Consider the following 17,420-nt stretch of genomic DNA (forward strand, 5'->3'; position numbering starts at 1 on the left):
ATAAAAGTTTGAAAAAGCAAAAGAAAGAACAGGGAGTGATTGCCATTGGTATCAGCACCTCAACCTGAACTTGGGAGAAAGAAGGTGGACCCATAGCTAAGGGAATGCTTCTGGAGTAGTGAATACTAAGAGTGGGTGTAAAACAAATGCGAAAGCCATCATAAGGCTTCCATAAAGACCATAACCAAACATGGGCATAGATGATAAACACTGCATGAACTGAATATGGATGTAACAAGGGCACGTGGAAATGCCACACTCGTGGATTTACACAAACGAAGAAGAGAATCAAGCACATTCAAAAAGGGGGGGGGGGGGGGACTAAAAAATAAACCAAAAATTTTATAATAAAAGCGGACTGATATAGCGACTCAGTAGACATATGGACCCGGGGCACAATCCTTCTACCCAATACATGGATAGTGCCGGGTGGTCCCAGGGGGCTAGACCTATGGCACTTATAAAACTTCTACTGTGAAAATTTTGGAGTAAGTGGATAGTTTAACTATATGGATACTCATGTATTGTCAATGAATTTTAAGTAAGTGCATTTTGTTTATGTCCATGTTGAAGGTTTACTCTGGTAGTAGTGCTATACTTGTTTTTACTAATCATTTTGCATTCTGTAACCCCTCAGATGTAATTTCCTCTGTATGAACCCTGATGAAGTAAAACATTTCTGAAACGCATCGGTTCAGAGAGATCTACTTGCCTTCATTGATGGTCTTTCTATGTATCCATATTTATGTCTATGTGTATTAGTACTTTTTACTATTGATTTTTTGATATATTTTCTTTGTAAATAAAATTTATATTTTTCTACATTGTGGTAGTGCCTTCAAAATACAGTTTTTGGGGAATACTTCATTCTCCTATTTAAAGTGACATGAAACATGGACATCAGCTTTAACTGTCTTTCTCTGTATAGCTAATGCATACCTGCACCCAGTACAGGTCCCTTTTTGAAAGTAAAGCCAGTAACTACAACTACTGTGTATATATGTGTGTGTGTTTGGTTTTTTTGGGGTGTTTTTTATTGCTGTAATTTTTTTTTTTTTTTTAAATATTACACATCTATTTTCAGGAAGCGGATTATGAAGTGATGCAAAATGCACAGCTGAGTGTGGTTGTCTCAAACCGAGCACAGTATCACAGCTCCATTATGCACCTAGTTAGTGGAGGTAGCTCATCCGGTGGAATGATAAACACAGGTGGTGGAGGAGGAGGAGGAGGAGGTGGTGGAGGTGGAGGTGGAGGTGGAGGTGGCGGCGGCGGCGGAATAAAAGCTATTCCCATTAAAGTGAGAGTGAAGAATGCACGCGAGGGACCTGTATTTAAGCCAAGAAAGAAGAACCTTGCTGTGGCTGAAGGAAAGAAAATAATAAACACAGTAATTGGTTCTTATCAAGCATTTGATGCCGACACTGGAAAGGTTGCAGAACATGTTAAGTAAGTGTTTTTTTTTTTTTTTTTTTTGTTTGTTTTGTTTTTTTTTCCCCCCTCTCATACAGTAAACAAGTCAGTTCAATTTTATGAAAACTTTGGTTTTAAAAAAAGTTGTAGATACCTGGTGCTTCTCTCAGCGTGCTTGCAGGTACCGTTTAAACAAGTAATGAAAATTACAACAATTAATTAACCCTGGATGAGGTTACAATTTTAGCATTTAAAAGGTTCACATTTGCCAAAAAAATGCCAGTAAGTGGCACCTGTAGATAGGAACAAATTGCATCTTTGAAGACTGCTAAATATTGCCCTTGCTATAGGTGTAAGCCATTTACATACCTTCCAATGAGGCATCATCCAGCGACAAATGAGATGGTGAACCACACATGTGCGGGGGGTTTGAGAGATCGCTCCTGTGATGGTGGTGGTAGGCAGTAAGAGCTGAAAGTGTCTTAGTAATGTACTAGAAACAAGGCATAATGCAATGAAAACATATCAGTTTTTCAGTCAGGCTTTAGGAGGTACATACAGTATCTCACACAAAAGTAAGTACACCCCTCACATTTTAAAAATATTTTATTATATCTTTTCATGTAACACTGAAGAAATTACACTCTACTATGTAAAGTAGTGAGTGTACAGCTTGTATAACAGTGTAACACACAGCCATTAATGTCTAAACCACTGGCAACAAAAGCGAGTACACCCCTAAGTGAAAATGTCCAAATTGGGCCCAAAGTGTCAATATTTTGTGTGGCCATCGTTATTTTTCAGCACAGCCTTAACTCTCTTGGGCATGGAGTTCACCAGAGCTTCACAGGTTGCCACTGGAGTCCTCTTCAAATCCGCCACAACGACATCACAAGATCTTGCGCTCCTCCACCTTTCGTTTGAGGATGCCCCACAGATGCTCAATAGGGTTTAAGTCTGGAGACATGCTTGGCCAGTCCATCACCTTTACCCTCAGCTTCTTTAGCAAGGCATTGGTCATCTTGGAGGTGTATTTGGGGTCATGTTGGAATACTGCCCTGAGGCCCAGTCTCTGAACGGAGGGGATCATGTTCTGCTTTGGTACGTCACATTGCATGTTAACATTCATGGTTCCATCAATGAACTGTAGCTCCCCAGTGCTAGCAGCACTGATGCAGCCCCAGACCATGACGCTCCCACCACCATGCTTGACTGTAGGCAAGACACACTTGTCTTTGTACTCCTCACCTGGTTGCCGCCACACACGCTTGACACCATCTGAACTAGGGGTGCAACGGATCGTCACCGATCCGTGATCCGAACGGGCCAGGCTGTTCGGATCAGCACACCCGCGCTCCGCGGAGCGCTCCGCGACATGGGGTTTTAGGAAAGGCCGCGGCTTCGGCCTAGCTCCGGAGCCGCGGCCATCTTGGTACACCCGGCGGCGCTCAGCTGCGTGCTGACGTCATCACCCCGCCCTCAACTCGTGGGTCCGGCGGCTGGCTTGGCGGCGCCGGCTTCTCTTAACACTGCCAGACTAACAACACTGTAATGTATACAGTGCGGGGGGACATGTGGCTGTATTACAGTGGAGGGGGGGAGGGGGCGTGTGGCTGTATTACAGGGGGGGGGGTGTGGCTGTATTACAGTGGAGGGGGGGCGTGTGGCTGTATTACAATGGGGGGGGCGTGTGGCTGTATTACAATGGGGGGGGACGTGTGGCTGTATTACAATGGGGGGGGGGACGTGTGGCTGTATTACAATGGGGGGGGACTTGTGGCTGTATTACAATGGGGGGGACATGTGGATGTATTACAGTGGGGGGGGGACATGTGGATGTATTACAGTGGGGGGGGGACGTGGATGTATTACAGTGGGGGGGGGGGACATGTGGATGTATTACAGTGGGGGGGGGGGGGGGACATGTGGATGTATTACAGTGGGGGGGACATGTGGATGTATTACAGTGGGGGGGGGGACATGTGGATGTATTACAGTGGGGGGGGACATGTGGATGTATTACAGTGGGGGGGGACATGTGGATGTATTACAGTGGGGGGGGGACATGTGGATGTATTACAGTGGGGGGGGGACATGTGGATGTATTACAGTGGGGGGGGGACATGTGGATGTATTACAGTGGGGGGGGGGGACATGTGGATGTATTACAGTGGGGGGGGGACATGTGGATGTATTACAGTGGGGGGGGGGACATGTGGATGTATTACAGTGGGGGGGGGGGGACATGTGGATGTATTACAGTGGGGGGGGGGACATGTGGATGTATTACAGTGGGGGGGGGGGACATGTGGATGTATTACAGTGGGGGGGGGGACATGTGGATGTATTACAGTGGGGGGGGACGTGTGGATGTATTACAGTGGGGGGGGGGGGGAACGTGTGGATGTATTACAGTGGGGGGGGACATGTGGATGTATTACAGTGGGGGGGGACATGTGGATGTATTACAGTGGGGGGGGACATGTGGATGTATTACAGTGGGGGGACATGTGGATGTATTACAGTGGGGGGACATGTGGATGTATTACAGTGGGGGGACATGTGGATGTATTACAGTGGGGGGGGGGACATGTGGATGTATTACAGTGGGGGGGGGGGACATGTGGATGTATTACAGTGGGGGGGGGGGACATGTGGATGTATTACAGTGGGGGGGGGGACATGTGGATGTATTACAGTGGGGGGGGACGTGTGGATGTATTACAGTGGGGGGGGGGGGGGACGTGTGGATGTATTACAGTGGGGGGGGGGGGAACGTGTGGATGTATTACAGTGGGGGGGGGACATGTGGATGTATTACAGTGGGGGGGGACATGTGGATGTATTACAGTGGGGGGGGACATGTGGATGTATTACAGTGGGGGGGGACATGTGGATGTATTACAGTGGGGGGACATGTGGATGTATTACAGTGGGGGGACATGTGGATGTATTACAGTGGGGGGGGGGACATGTGGATGTATTACAGTGGGGGGGGGACGTGTGGATGTATTACAGTGGGGGGACATGTGGATGTATTACAGTGGGGGGGGACATGTGGATGTATTACAGTGGGGGGGGACATGTGGATGTATTACAGTGGGGGGGACATGTGGATGTATTACAGTGGGGGGGGGGCATGTGGATGTATTACAGTGGGGGGGGGGGACATGTGGATGTATTACAGTGGGGGAGATGTGGATATATTTTTTTTTTTTTTGTTGATCCGAAAATGATCCGATCCGTGACTCTGATCCAAGGAACGATCCGAACCGTGAGTTTTTTGATCCGTTGCACCCCTAATCTGAACCAAATAAGTTTATCTTGGTCTCATCAGACCACAGGACAAGGTTCCAGTAATCCATGTCCTTAGTCTGCTTATCTTCTTCAGCAAACTGTTTGCAGGCTTTCTTGTGCATTCTCTTTAGAAGAGGCTTCCTTCTGGGATGACAGCCATGCAGACCAATTTGATGCAGTGTGCGGCGTATGGTGTGAGCACTGACAGGCTGACACCCACCCCTTCAACCTCTGCAGCAATGCTGGCAGCACTTATACGTCTATTTCCCAAAGACAACCTCTGGATATGATGCTGAGAACCTGCACTTACCTTCTTTGGTCGACCATGGCGAGGCCTGTTCTGAGTGGAACCTGTCCTGTTAAACCACTGTATGGTCTTGGCCACCATGCTGCAGCTCAGTTTCAGGGTCTTGGCAATCTTCTTATAACCTAGGCTATCTTTATGTAGAGCAACAATTCTTTTTTTTCAGATCCTCCGTTGTTTGCCAAGAGGTGCCATGTTGAACTTCCAGTGACCAGTATGAGAGCGTGAGAACGATAACACCAAGTTTAACACACCTGCTCCCCAATCACACCTGAGACCTTGTAACACTAATGAGTCACATGACACTGGGGAGTGAAAATGGCTAATTGGGCCCAATTTGGACATTTTCACCTAGGGTTGTACTCACTTTTGTTGCCAGCGGTTTAGACATTGATGGCTGTGTGAGTTATTTTGAGGGGGCATCAAATTTACACTGTTATACAAGCTGTACACTCACTACTTTACATTGTTGTAGCGTGTTATTTCTTTAGTGTTGCATGAAAAGATATAATAAAATATTTACAAAAATGTGAGGGATGTACTCACTTTTGTGAGATACTGTATGTGGTGCAACAATTTTAATTCCATGAATGCCCATGGCGTAACGCTATGGTGGGAAGTCACACAGCTGTTCACACTCGAGTGTGTTCTGACATGTTCCGACTTGCACTTGCCTGTGTCACAGACCGGTAGACTCGGTCTTTACAGAGTAGTAGTATCAATAACACTTTGTCTGTTGCGCTGTTGGTGGAAAATGAGTGACCGGAATCTAGCGCAGCAGATTAACATCAAATTTTGCGTGAAAGTTGGCAAATTTGCAAATGAAATGTTAGCTCTGTTACAACAGGCTTTTGGTAAACATTCTATGAAGAAATCAAGTGTTTTTGAATGGCATATGTGGTTTAAAGGGGGGGGGGGGCTGGAAGATGTCTTCAATGATGCAAGAAGTGGAAAGCCATAAACACAAAGGACAGATGCAAATGTGGAAAGAGTGTGAACCCTTGCGCGCTTGGATCAACGATTAAACATGAACATGTAAACGGTGCTGCAGATTCTAATGCCTTGTACACACGACCGGACTTTTCGACCGGACTGGTCCGACGGAACGAATCCCTCAGATAATCCGATTGTGTGTGGGCTTCATCGGACCTTCAGCTGACTTTTTCTGTCGAAAATCAGACGGACATTTTAGATTTGGAACATGTTTCAAATCTTTCCGACGGACTCAAGTCCGGTCGAAAAATCTGTTCGTCTGTATGCTAGTCCAATAGAAAAAGGACGCAATGGCAGCTATTGGCTACTGGCTATGAATTACCTTATTCTAGTCCCTTCGTACGTCATCACGTTCAAACGAACAGACTTTCGAACGGACTTTAGTCCATTCGTGTGTGCGCAAAACCGGTCGTTCGAAAGACCGTCGGACCTTTGATGCTGAAAAGTCTGCTCGTGTGTACGCGGCATTACAGAGGATTTGACAAAGATTTCGGCAAGATGGTGCCTCGAATCTTGACCGAAGATCAAAAAGCATGTTCTCTTCAAATTTCATCCGATCTTTTGAAAAATGCACAGGTGTTCGATGGGGTTATTACCAGTGATGAAACATGGTGCTTCCAGTATGATTTGGAAACCAAACACTAGAGCATATGCAGTGGAAAACATCAAATTCACCTTGCCTGAAGGAAGTGTGCATGTCTTGTTCTCTGTACGAAACCATGCTGATGGTTTTGTGTGGTGTTGTGTTTTTTTTTTTTTCTCCTCACAAGGGGGGGATAGTTCACTATGAGTTCTTAGAACATGGTGCAATGGTCAAACAACATTGTTACCTGGAAATTCTGAAAAGGTTACTGTTTGGAGGAAAGGACCAGAACTCTGGCCTAACAAGTGTATTCTACACCATGACAATACTACCGCACAAGATGCATTAGGTGTTCAAGTTTCTGCCCCAGAAATCCAATTGAAACTTGACCAACCACCGTATTCTCCTGACTTGGCACCCTGCTACTTTTGGCTGTTTCCAAAATTAAAAAGCCTTAAAATGCTTTGAGCACACTGCGACAAAGATGTTCCCGTCAGTGGCACAGTCGCTCTAAAAAAGTGCTTTGTTTCACAAATGGACTACTTTGAAGGTGACAACCACTGCTAGTGTGTAGGTAAGTCATTATTATATTATTTTTTTACAGTTCATTTCAAAAATCAAATTGTCATGCCTCGTAAATGGCCTACACTTGTAGCAAAGGCATTGTCCAACTTTAGTTAAAGCTGCACATTTTTTTTTTTTTTGTGTAAATGTGAACTCTTTAAAGCAAACATTGCTAGCCACTACCCCTAAATAAAAAAGCTAAGCTAAAGAGGAACTGAACTCTGGAAGCTGTACCCTAAAAAGGCATGCAGAAGACAAAAGTCAGCGGTTTTGCTTCTGGTGTCCCTGCAGCTGATCTTTAACCCATTTAATGAGTTACCATGCTTTGTTCTTCGCTGCCTTTTTCTCCTTGCTTCCAGCAAGGAGAACAGTAAGCATCACAGATGACAGCCCCAATTCTCACTTAACAGTTGAAACCCATTAAAACTATAGAAATACAAATTTCCCCTCAGGGTGGGACTTTAAAGGCACAGATTGTGAAACGGTGTTTTAAAATCACAATTTTATTTAATAGTATCAAAAAAAGTCACAAAGAGTAATGCATATAAAAACATGAAATATTAGACTAACATTATTATGAGTAACATCACCTGCAATTGAAAGATAAGCATACGTGATGTAGATAATAAATACTGTTTGCATTCGTGGTTCCTACACGTTAGCATAATCTAGACTTCTTCAGGGTTAGTTCGATATGCAAAAATGAGTAACACTTATAATCTAAGAATACAAAAATATGTTATACATCCATTGAATATTGAGGAACACAATGGTGAAAGTAAGGAAATGAGGAAAAAACATTCACTTGCTATCTGAATGTCGAGTGTAGCCAAATACGCACGACAAGGTACCAAGGGGCTGTCCAGGATAGGGTGCAGAGGAGAGAGCACTTCAGAGAGGGCTTAGATGCAGGGCCACATATATGTATACTGGGACCAGATTGGCATTGCTGCAGGCAAAAGTGAAAGTGAGTCATATTTTAATGCATGTTACATAGTTAAATATGTGTGTGTATATAAGTAACTTTTCAAGGTGTTTGTCTACCTCCTTGCCAACGCACATAGGCTGTATGAGAACATGCCTTTATGCTAAGGTATTCAGATAGCAAATGGATGCTTTTTCCTTTTGCCACTTGTGTTCCTTAATATTCAATGGATGTATAAACATACTGTATATTTTGTATTCTTAGAGTATAAGTGTTACTCATTTTTGCATATCGAACTATCCCTGAAGGAGTCTAGATTACTCTGTAACGCGTAGGAACCACGAATGAAAACAGTATTTATTATCTACATCACTTTTGCTTATCTTTTCCATAGCATGTGATGTTGGTCTAATATTTCATGTTTTTACATTGCATTACTCTTTGTGACCTTTTTTGATACTATTAAATTGTGATTTTATACACTTTCACAATCTGTGCCTTTTTATAGTCCCACTCTTAGGGGAAATTTGTATTTCTATTGACAGAGGGATTGAGGGATGTTGGCCATTTAATAGCAGACATAGTCTACCTCCCATTTTTTTTTTTTTGATACCCATTAAAACTATGGGTTGGAGGCAGCAGTGCCTGAGATTTCACACTGCAGATATGCAACTAGGAAGCTGTAGACTTGCTTGCAGGAAGTACTTTGCTACCTTCCAGTGAGCGTTCTGGACAAATATTTTATTCTGTATGTTTGACTTCTCTCTAATAAAGACTTTCTCCTGTCTTTTTTTTTTTTTTTTCTCTCTTTTGGATTGTTTACTGGCACCAGAAAAATGAAAGGACTTTTACCTTCCTGGAGCTAGATTTTCTTTCAGTAATCCAGTCAGATGCCTAGTGATCCATACATTAGACTGGACACTAGTGTAGTGTAACTATGCACTATTTATGGTACAATATAATTTATATGGTGCCTGAATACGGATGGTTTTGTGTTGACTGAAAATAAAGTTCTACATTTAAATTTCATAAAGATTTCAAATGTTTGTATGTGCACATGTATAAACTCTGTCCCATATATTTTTTTATAATAGGTATGCAAAAGAATATGACCCCGATAATTGGTTTACCATTGACCCAATTACAGCTGAAATCAAACTTACTAAAGTACCTGATCGTGAGTCTATATATGTAGTTGATGGTTCCTATGTAGCAAAGATATTGGCAATAAGTGAAGGTAATAATACTGCTGCTTTTATTGTTATTATTAGTAGATATGCTGTACAGTATATTTATTGTATATATTTATTTTGTTACATATATTTTACATTTGTCTGAAATCTTCTTGGTAAAGAACTGCATGGATTGCAGGAGCATCTACATAACATCTCTAGTTATTCTAAACCACGCAAAAGGCTTTTTCATTAGTCTTGGGCCTGATTGTAACCTCCATCGAGATAGTTGCATTTAGCATCTTAAACTCTAGCAGCAGCTGCTTTTGGTTGACTCGCACAGGGCAGCCCATTGAAATAAATGGGGTACCCCAAGCGCAACACGTGAAAATAGTACAGCAAAAATCGTGAGTGGGAACGCTCATTCCCGCTACACGAAGTGTGAATGGATGTGGAGAGTGCATTAGTTTTTAATTTTTCAGACTAACATTTTCAGCAAGTACAAAAAAAAAAAATACCCATTGATATTGCCAAAAGTGCGATATTCTTGTCACTTCTTGTGAGCTGAATTGAAAGCAAAAACAATGTTGTCTTCCATACCCTGTATGTAAACTACTAATCCTTCCCTCATGTGCTGGATATGATCGAAGGCAGATATGTTGTCAACCTTGCCTCCTTCCATAGATACAGTAGATCAGGGGTGCCCATCCTTTTGAGGAGCGAGGACCACTTTATCGACTTGGTAACCGGTCACGGGCCACAATAAGCATAAAGGGGGATGGCAGGTCTGTGTCCACTCTGCATATGTAGAGCAGACACGAATGCAAACCGCTCTACCCTAAGGGCCCTCCGATCCGCCCAGACACACTGATGCACAGCGGTTTACCTGCTTCTCAACTGGCCTCAATCTTCACTTCTTCCTCAGGATTCCAGCAGCTGGCTGGTACTGCTGGCTGGTACTGGTACTGCTAGTAGGTACTGCTGACTGGTGCTGTTGGCTAGTACTGCTCTTGGGTACTGCTGGTGGGTTCTGCTGGCTGGTACTGGTACTGCTGGCGGGTACTGCCGGCTGGTACTGATGACTGGTACAGATGGTGGGTACTGGTACTGCTGGCGGATACTGGTACTGCTGGTTTATACTGATGACTGGTATGGATGGTGGGTACTGGTACTTCTGGCAGGTACTGGTACTGATGACTGGTACTGTTGGTTGCTACTGGTGGCTGCTGTCCCAGATCGCGGGTTCCTGTGTCCCCACCCACCATCCCTGAGCATAATTGTGACAGAAGCATGCAGCTGTAGTAGAGAGCAGAGCCGATGCTTCTTGTCACAGGCGGAGTACATTTGGAATCATTCCGCCTGTAAAGGAGCCGGCGCTCTACAGGAAGCATTGGCTCTGCTTCCTCTAGTGGCGGCTCCGTTCTTCGCACTAATGCTCGGCGATGGCGGATTGGGAACCCGCAATCTGGGCTTGCTGACCCGCCATCTCAGAACAAGACATGGCGGGCCACATTGGAGGGCACCACGGGCCAGCGGTTGGGCACCCCTGCAGTAGAGTGTCATTTTTTTTTTGGTTTAGATACACTTTAATTATTTTTCTGCTATATTTTATCAGAATGGAAAAATGCTTGCATCAGTGGATGTGTTTCTAATAAGCCTGCTGATTTTTATTTATTTTTTTATAAGATCTCCCGGGAAAGACTGCTACTGGCACCATCTCTATTGACGTGGAAGATGTCAATGACAATTGTCCAGTTTTAGTAAATGCGGAGCGAACTGTTTGTGAAAACTCACCATTCATCAACCTGACCGCAGTGGATAAGGATTCCTATCCCAATGGTGCTCCCCTAAAATTTACAGTGCTGGATGAACCAACTGGCAATGCAAAGTACTGGTCAATTGGAAAAACTGATAGTAAGTGTTATATGTGAGGCTAACTCATAGTACCTCAATACACAGATGGTACCTCTGTGTACAATACTGGATAATAAGAGCTCTGGTCAGAGACTAGATGCCTAGACAGACAGCTGTATTTCTACAGCTTCACACCTGAAATGACCTACAAACATTTTATCCTAGCTGCAGCACATTCAAGCCCTGCCCTAAATAGAAACTTTATTAACTTGCAAATGCTAAATATCCCATTCTGGTGCTGATTAAAACATTCTATTTACTTGAGACTGCCAATTTACAGGAAGACTGATAAAATTTGATTAAGAGAGACTGCCTGAAGAAGCAGAATAAGCAGTGTCTGTATAGTGCAAGGAGAGTACCAGGAACTGGTGGTATACAAAGATTACCCCATGCCACGTTTGCCTGAGATTGCCAAATGCCAAAGACCCTGTACCTTACAGAAAAACTAATTTTGACAGAAATTTACTGTAAATGGTCAGAAAACAGGGAGAAAATGCCTTATCTGATACTAATTTGTATATATTGTTTGACAAATGTGTTTTTATTTTATTTTTTCTTCTTTATCCTAGATAACAGTGCACAACTTATGCCAAAAAACATTTGGATAGGATCACATCAAGTTAATATTCTAATAACGGACAATCAAGGTCTGAGCTGTCCAGAAAAGCAGGTCCTGAAACTATCGGTGTGTGCCTGTGAGAGTGGCATTGCGGCCTGCTCAGAAAGACTATCTAACACGTCTGTAGGCCTGGGAGGAGGCGCTGTTGCACTCATGATTCTTGCATGTTTGCTGTTACTATGTGAGTACTCAACAATCTAGTGTATGACTTAGAAATAACTTTTCAAAGCACTCTATAGACGTTTTCATCTTGTAATGTATAATGCAGTAGCAAACTGTACATCAACCAATCACATCAACCAATCAACATGTAATCTAATAAATTCTGATGGAAATGTTCTATGTATGTAGATTAATATGTGGCATAGTTTACAGTAAACCTATATTAAGAAAAAAAAACATTATTGCTGACCACCACCTGGAAATTTTAGTTGTCTGGCTGTCTGTAGGACGGTGCTAGGGATCAGCTGCCCAATTGCTACCATCTGACAACTTAACTGTCAGTCGGCTTGTAAGATTTACACACAGGAGCCAGGAGTGTGTAAACTTGCATGTACACACCCCTTCCCCTGCTACCGATGTATGCCATACATCTGTGGCAGCAAAGGGGTTTCATTTCTTTATTCAACATTACAAAATTGAATCGGAAGCATCCTTTTAATGGATTTTTATTGTTAAATGCAGATAACTATAGAATCTTTTTTTATTTTATTAATTTTTTTTATTAGTGGTGCCACTTTTATTGCTTTTGTGCTCCTGCGGCTCACAAGGAAAAGGATTTTTAACGGTTCCAGAAGATGGTCCTGAAGGAACAATTCTGATACACAACAAAGAAGGACCTGTACCGGAGGACACAGTAAGTACTAAAATGAAGTATAACGGTTTTGCTGTGAGAGAGCTTCAGATAATTAGTGTTTTTTTCTTTTTTATGATTCCTGCAGTAGTAATGTACTAACGCATGTAATTCAGTATGCTTATACTGGTTTTGAATTAAGCCAAAAAAGGTCTTGTGACCTTTTTTGTACAGCACCCTGTAAATTAAAAATTGCAACCTTTTATAAGTAACTGGTTCAGAGATGAATGTGAACGCAGTCATAACTCTCCTCCTCCTGAAAATTATCGTTGCCAGGCAGCATTTGTTTTTAAACCCTTTCTGCCAACAGTATGCATATATGCGGTCTCGCGGAAGTGGGTCTTTGTCCATGAGGCCGCTTTTATGCCTACCTGTCTTTGTGCTGAGAGCATGCTCCCAGCAGAGACCGTTCTCTCACCCGACAACACAGGGTCTCGTACTAACAATTGACCCTTGATTCCCAATTCCTGGTCACCTGATCGCTGTAATAGCCTCTGATTGGCTATCACGTGATCAGTCACTTTGCAGCCCAACCAACCGTGTGTTCTTTTGCCTCTGAATAGAGAGAATGATGAATTGTAACTTTTTCCCCTTGCAGCAGAGAAAGATGTAAATAAAGTGTGTGAAAAAAAGGCTAGATCAAAGTTTGCTCTAGGTCACTGTCCGGGTTACTGTTGGTGAAGGTAAAGGTCAAAGGTTAAGGTTACTATAAAGTTTGAGTAGGATTTGTTCAACAAAAAAATAAGCTTTTTTTTTTTTTTTTTTTTTTTTTTTTTTTAAATCGGTGCCTGGGCCAGTTTTGCTTTTGATAACCAAAAAGTTTAGGAGAGATCAGTTACCATTTACCACCAAAAGCAAGCCTAATTTGTCCTGGGGGGGCGAAGGTATAATCCACCTAGATACGCAAAGTAGTTTCGATTTGATATGTAAAGTTTTACTAACGCATGTTGCAAAATTGTATTCAGGGATTAACATTTGTTTTACTGTGGGTCACTAAGGGGTTTTATTTATTTTTTATTTATTTCAGGTACTTATATAGCGCCGTCAATTTACACAGCACTTTACATATATATTATACATTCACATCAGTCCCTATACCCTCAAGGAGCTTACAATCTAAGGTCCCTAACTCACATTCATACCTATACTAGGACCAATTTAGACAGGATCCAATTGACCTACCAGCATGTCTTTGGAGTGTGGGAGGAAACCAGAGTACCCGGAGGAAACCCACGCAGACACAGGGAGAACATGCAAACTCCTGGCAGGTAGTGTCGTGGTCGGGATTCGAACCAGTGACCCTTCTTACTGCTTGGCGAGAGTGCTAACCACTACACCACTGTGCCACCCTGTACTTTGAGTTTCACATGTAGAACAAGTATGCAGCAGGTAAAGTCCGATCTAATGATCTTCAGAACTGTTCTGGGTGTTTAAAAAACATTTGATACCAAATGGTAAATATTTTCAAGAGGAAATTTGCAATGGTATTTTATCAAGAGGATATTTTCAATGGTCGTCTTGTGTTTTGTATCGTGGCATGTTTCAGCATCAAAGCAAGGCAGTTGGCAAAAGCTGGCTTGGGAAAGCATAGGTCATCTGCTCTCAGGTTTCATAATTATCTGGCTTTGCTGCCATTACTTGGGCTGCATTCACACTACAGCGTTTTGAATCACTTGCTGTGGATCTGCCCACAATTTGACAGCGCAGAGGTGTGAATGACAAAACGCCGGACTTGCATTCAAGATGCTATTCATTTGAAAGGAGCCCCAAATCGTGGTGCGGGTCTGTCATGATTGTCACATGATAAAATGCGCTGCAACCCGCATCTCCGGATGCATGTCACCCAAAAATGGTTCAGGAGCTACTTTTGGGCAACATGCGTCCTGCGATGCGAATTGCAGCACTTTTTATGGCGCGACAGTCGCGGTAGACCCGCATCCTGATTTGAGGTTTCATTCAATTGAATGACCTCTCAAATGTGAGTCCCACGTTTTGTCATTTACACCTCGGAGCTGTCAAATCATGGGCAGATCCGTGGCAAATCTGCCTGCGATTCAAATTGCTGTAGTGTGAATGCAGCCTTAGAGGTCACCATAAATGCACATTTCAACATAATTGTGCTATCATCAGTTTCATAGTACCTTTCAAAAATGCAGCAAGTAGCTGACAGGCGACTATTATGGACTATTAGATTGTCCAAACTCAGATGCAAAGTGATATGTAAGCGGCGCTAAACCCTTTTGTCCTTTGCAGCTGAGGAAGCTTCCAACTTTGTTTCATCTGCACTTGTTATGATGCTGCACAAGTGCTCAGTTTGACGTTTGATGGCTTAACAGTTGGGTAGACAGCACAAGAAACTGTGACAGTTATCATTTGGGGCATGTCTTGAATGTAACTTTTTGGGGAAACTGTTAAATCAATGGGTTTAGTTCCACTGTAAAAAATGTCTCTAAATTAAATTGACTTCTGTTCTTGTTTTTATAGGCCATCATGCCACTTGCAGTTGGAGCCATTGGTGCTGCTGGAGCAGGGGCTGGGGCTGCAGTTGGTGCTGGAATGCTAAAAGGCAGTGGCTATGCAATGGAAGCTATGGACGGATATGACTACAGTGCAAAGGGGATGTACAGTTCTAGTATGTATGGGATGGGTGGACGATATGAAGAAAGTGGGGCTTTGCTAACTGCGGGAGAAATGGCAACTGGAGGTGCTGGAGCTGGAATGAGAGCTATTGGTGTTCTGGGCTCAGGAAGTGGAGCTGGAGCTCAGGTCTCATTTGGTGCTGCAGGTGCCGGTGGAAGCCAGGTTGTTCTGAATGAAGAATTCATGAGAGGCTATTTCTTTGATGTAAGTATCTGTGATTTTTACACTGTAGTTGTGTGTTTTCATTCTGCAAGGCTCAGGACTCTGCAATTCTATAATTGCATCTGTTCAGACAGCACTAGGAACTTTTTTTGAAGGTGCAAGCATTAGTTTGTGACTGTAGAAAATGTGTAATTTACATTTTTTTTCTTTTGACCCATTTTTGTCCAGGCTTAAAATTGTTTACAGAACTCAGTAGTTCAAGCTGAACTTCACACACAAGTGGAAGACTCATCTCAGTGACTTTATCAGAGGGCTCAATGCATGGTTTCTGCCAGACAAATTTTGTCTTGTACAATCAAAATTATGGTGCAAAAGGAGTATCGATTTAGAAAAGGGACTGGCTCCTTTTTAAAAAGTCCAATATTTACAAGTCACTCTTTTATGATTGCAGCTCCTCAGGAAAGGACTGGGTGAATCCTCAAACCACAGTACTATGACAGACAAGCAAAATGCGCGACCCTTGTCAATTTCTTAAAATAAGATTAAAAAAAACCGTATGCACTCGCATGTAATCTTCCATAAGGGATCCCCACTAGACTGGCTCAGGATGGCTTACCACATACAGAGTTTGGAAGGGAACAGCCGCTTCACACGTGCAGCTGTTTCCTGATGAACTCTGCATACAGTACTCCATCCTGAGCTTGTCTAGTTGTGTTTCCTTATGGGGGATGATATGCCTGTTGCCTGTTAATTACATGTGCGTGCATACATGTTTTAATCCTGTTTTTAATAAATTGCTACAATCAGATGGTCGCTCACTTTCCTTGGCTGTTATAGTGCTTTTAATTATGTCTTGTTTAGTCAACTCAGTGCTCTGGGAATTGTCATGTAGCATATGTTTGCAAAACCGTGAGTGTGTGTGTGTGTGTGTGTGTGTGTGTGTGTGTATGTATAATATGGCCAAACATTATACAATTTTCTTCAATTTTTTTTTTTTTTTCTATGTAGTGAAAGGGCCTGCTTGATTGCATACAAATGAAAAGGTGTTTAGGTTTGGTAAAAGGAAAATTGAACAAGAAAATTTTATAATGTATGGCCAGCCTTAGATGAGGTGGCTGCATTAGAGACTTGGATGATCATAGACCCCCCCCCCCTAGAAAACCGAAGGATGTTTACCATAATGCATTAAGGTAAAAAAAAACACCTGCCTTTAGAACCACTGTAACACTTATGCAGTGTTAAACTTTTCAAACTTGGTGATAAATTCCACCTTTCAGAGCTTGGTCTCAGGTGAAAGACCAGGTGTTACATCACACCACAGGTCGCACCGTTTACCGCAACTTCTGCCTAGAGCCCAGGCACTTCCTCCCACTCTTGTCTCAAGGAATTTGCTACCGGATGGTTGATTTCTGGGTCATATTCCTTCATGGACATGCTTACCATATTTCCCCAACCTTCTCAGTGAGTACTCCACAGAGGAATTCCCTCAATGATGGCAATGGTGGAAACCAGGTGCAGTGGAGACTCAGAAAAACCTCAGACAAATATTCACTCTGCTAAAAGACTGCAAAGCACTCAAACCACTCAGTGGCAATGCTGCCCTTGCACTGGGGTAGGACCCTATTGATACATCGGTCCCTGCATCCAATTCTAGCGCTATTTCAGGCACACAACATGTAGTCTACTTGAATAAGGTAGACTTTTATTCAATTATGTTACAATTTCCCTGACCACAAATCGCTCCAATACAGCCATCATTGTCCAGGACTTAAGTGTCAGGCTCCTTCTCCAACCCCACTGTCTCTACCAGCGTCAGAGTGAAAAGCCGCCTTTAGAGGATGCGAACATTAAGAACTCAAAGGCGATTTTTAGAAGAGGCTGCAGAAGATTTCTCACCCTCAGGCTCTATACACCTGATGTTACAGCTTGACTTAATATGTATGCCAATGTTGTTAAAGCTCTCTTTTTGTTGTGTACCAAA

The 17,420-nt window shown here is 43.0% G+C and overlaps 1 protein-coding gene across 1 annotated transcript in view; it reads left to right on the top strand.

Moving 5' to 3' along the window:
* The window catches only part of DSG2 (desmoglein 2), a gene marked incomplete in the record, with an annotated part of 107,198 nt that overhangs the window by 83,409 nt on the left and 6,369 nt on the right, over nt 1-17,420 (top strand). The window contains 6 exon segments of the mRNA XM_073631514.1: nt 1,085-1,449; nt 9,174-9,316; nt 10,938-11,165; nt 11,735-11,965; nt 12,513-12,640; nt 15,122-15,481. Coding sequence (XP_073487615.1) covers nt 1,085-1,449; nt 9,174-9,316; nt 10,938-11,165; nt 11,735-11,965; nt 12,513-12,640; nt 15,122-15,481 — 1,455 coding nt within the window.

Source organism: Aquarana catesbeiana, linkage group LG05, assembly GCF_042186555.1.
Source record: "Aquarana catesbeiana isolate 2022-GZ linkage group LG05, ASM4218655v1, whole genome shotgun sequence".
Taxonomy (NCBI): Eukaryota; Metazoa; Chordata; class Amphibia; order Anura; family Ranidae; genus Aquarana; species Aquarana catesbeiana.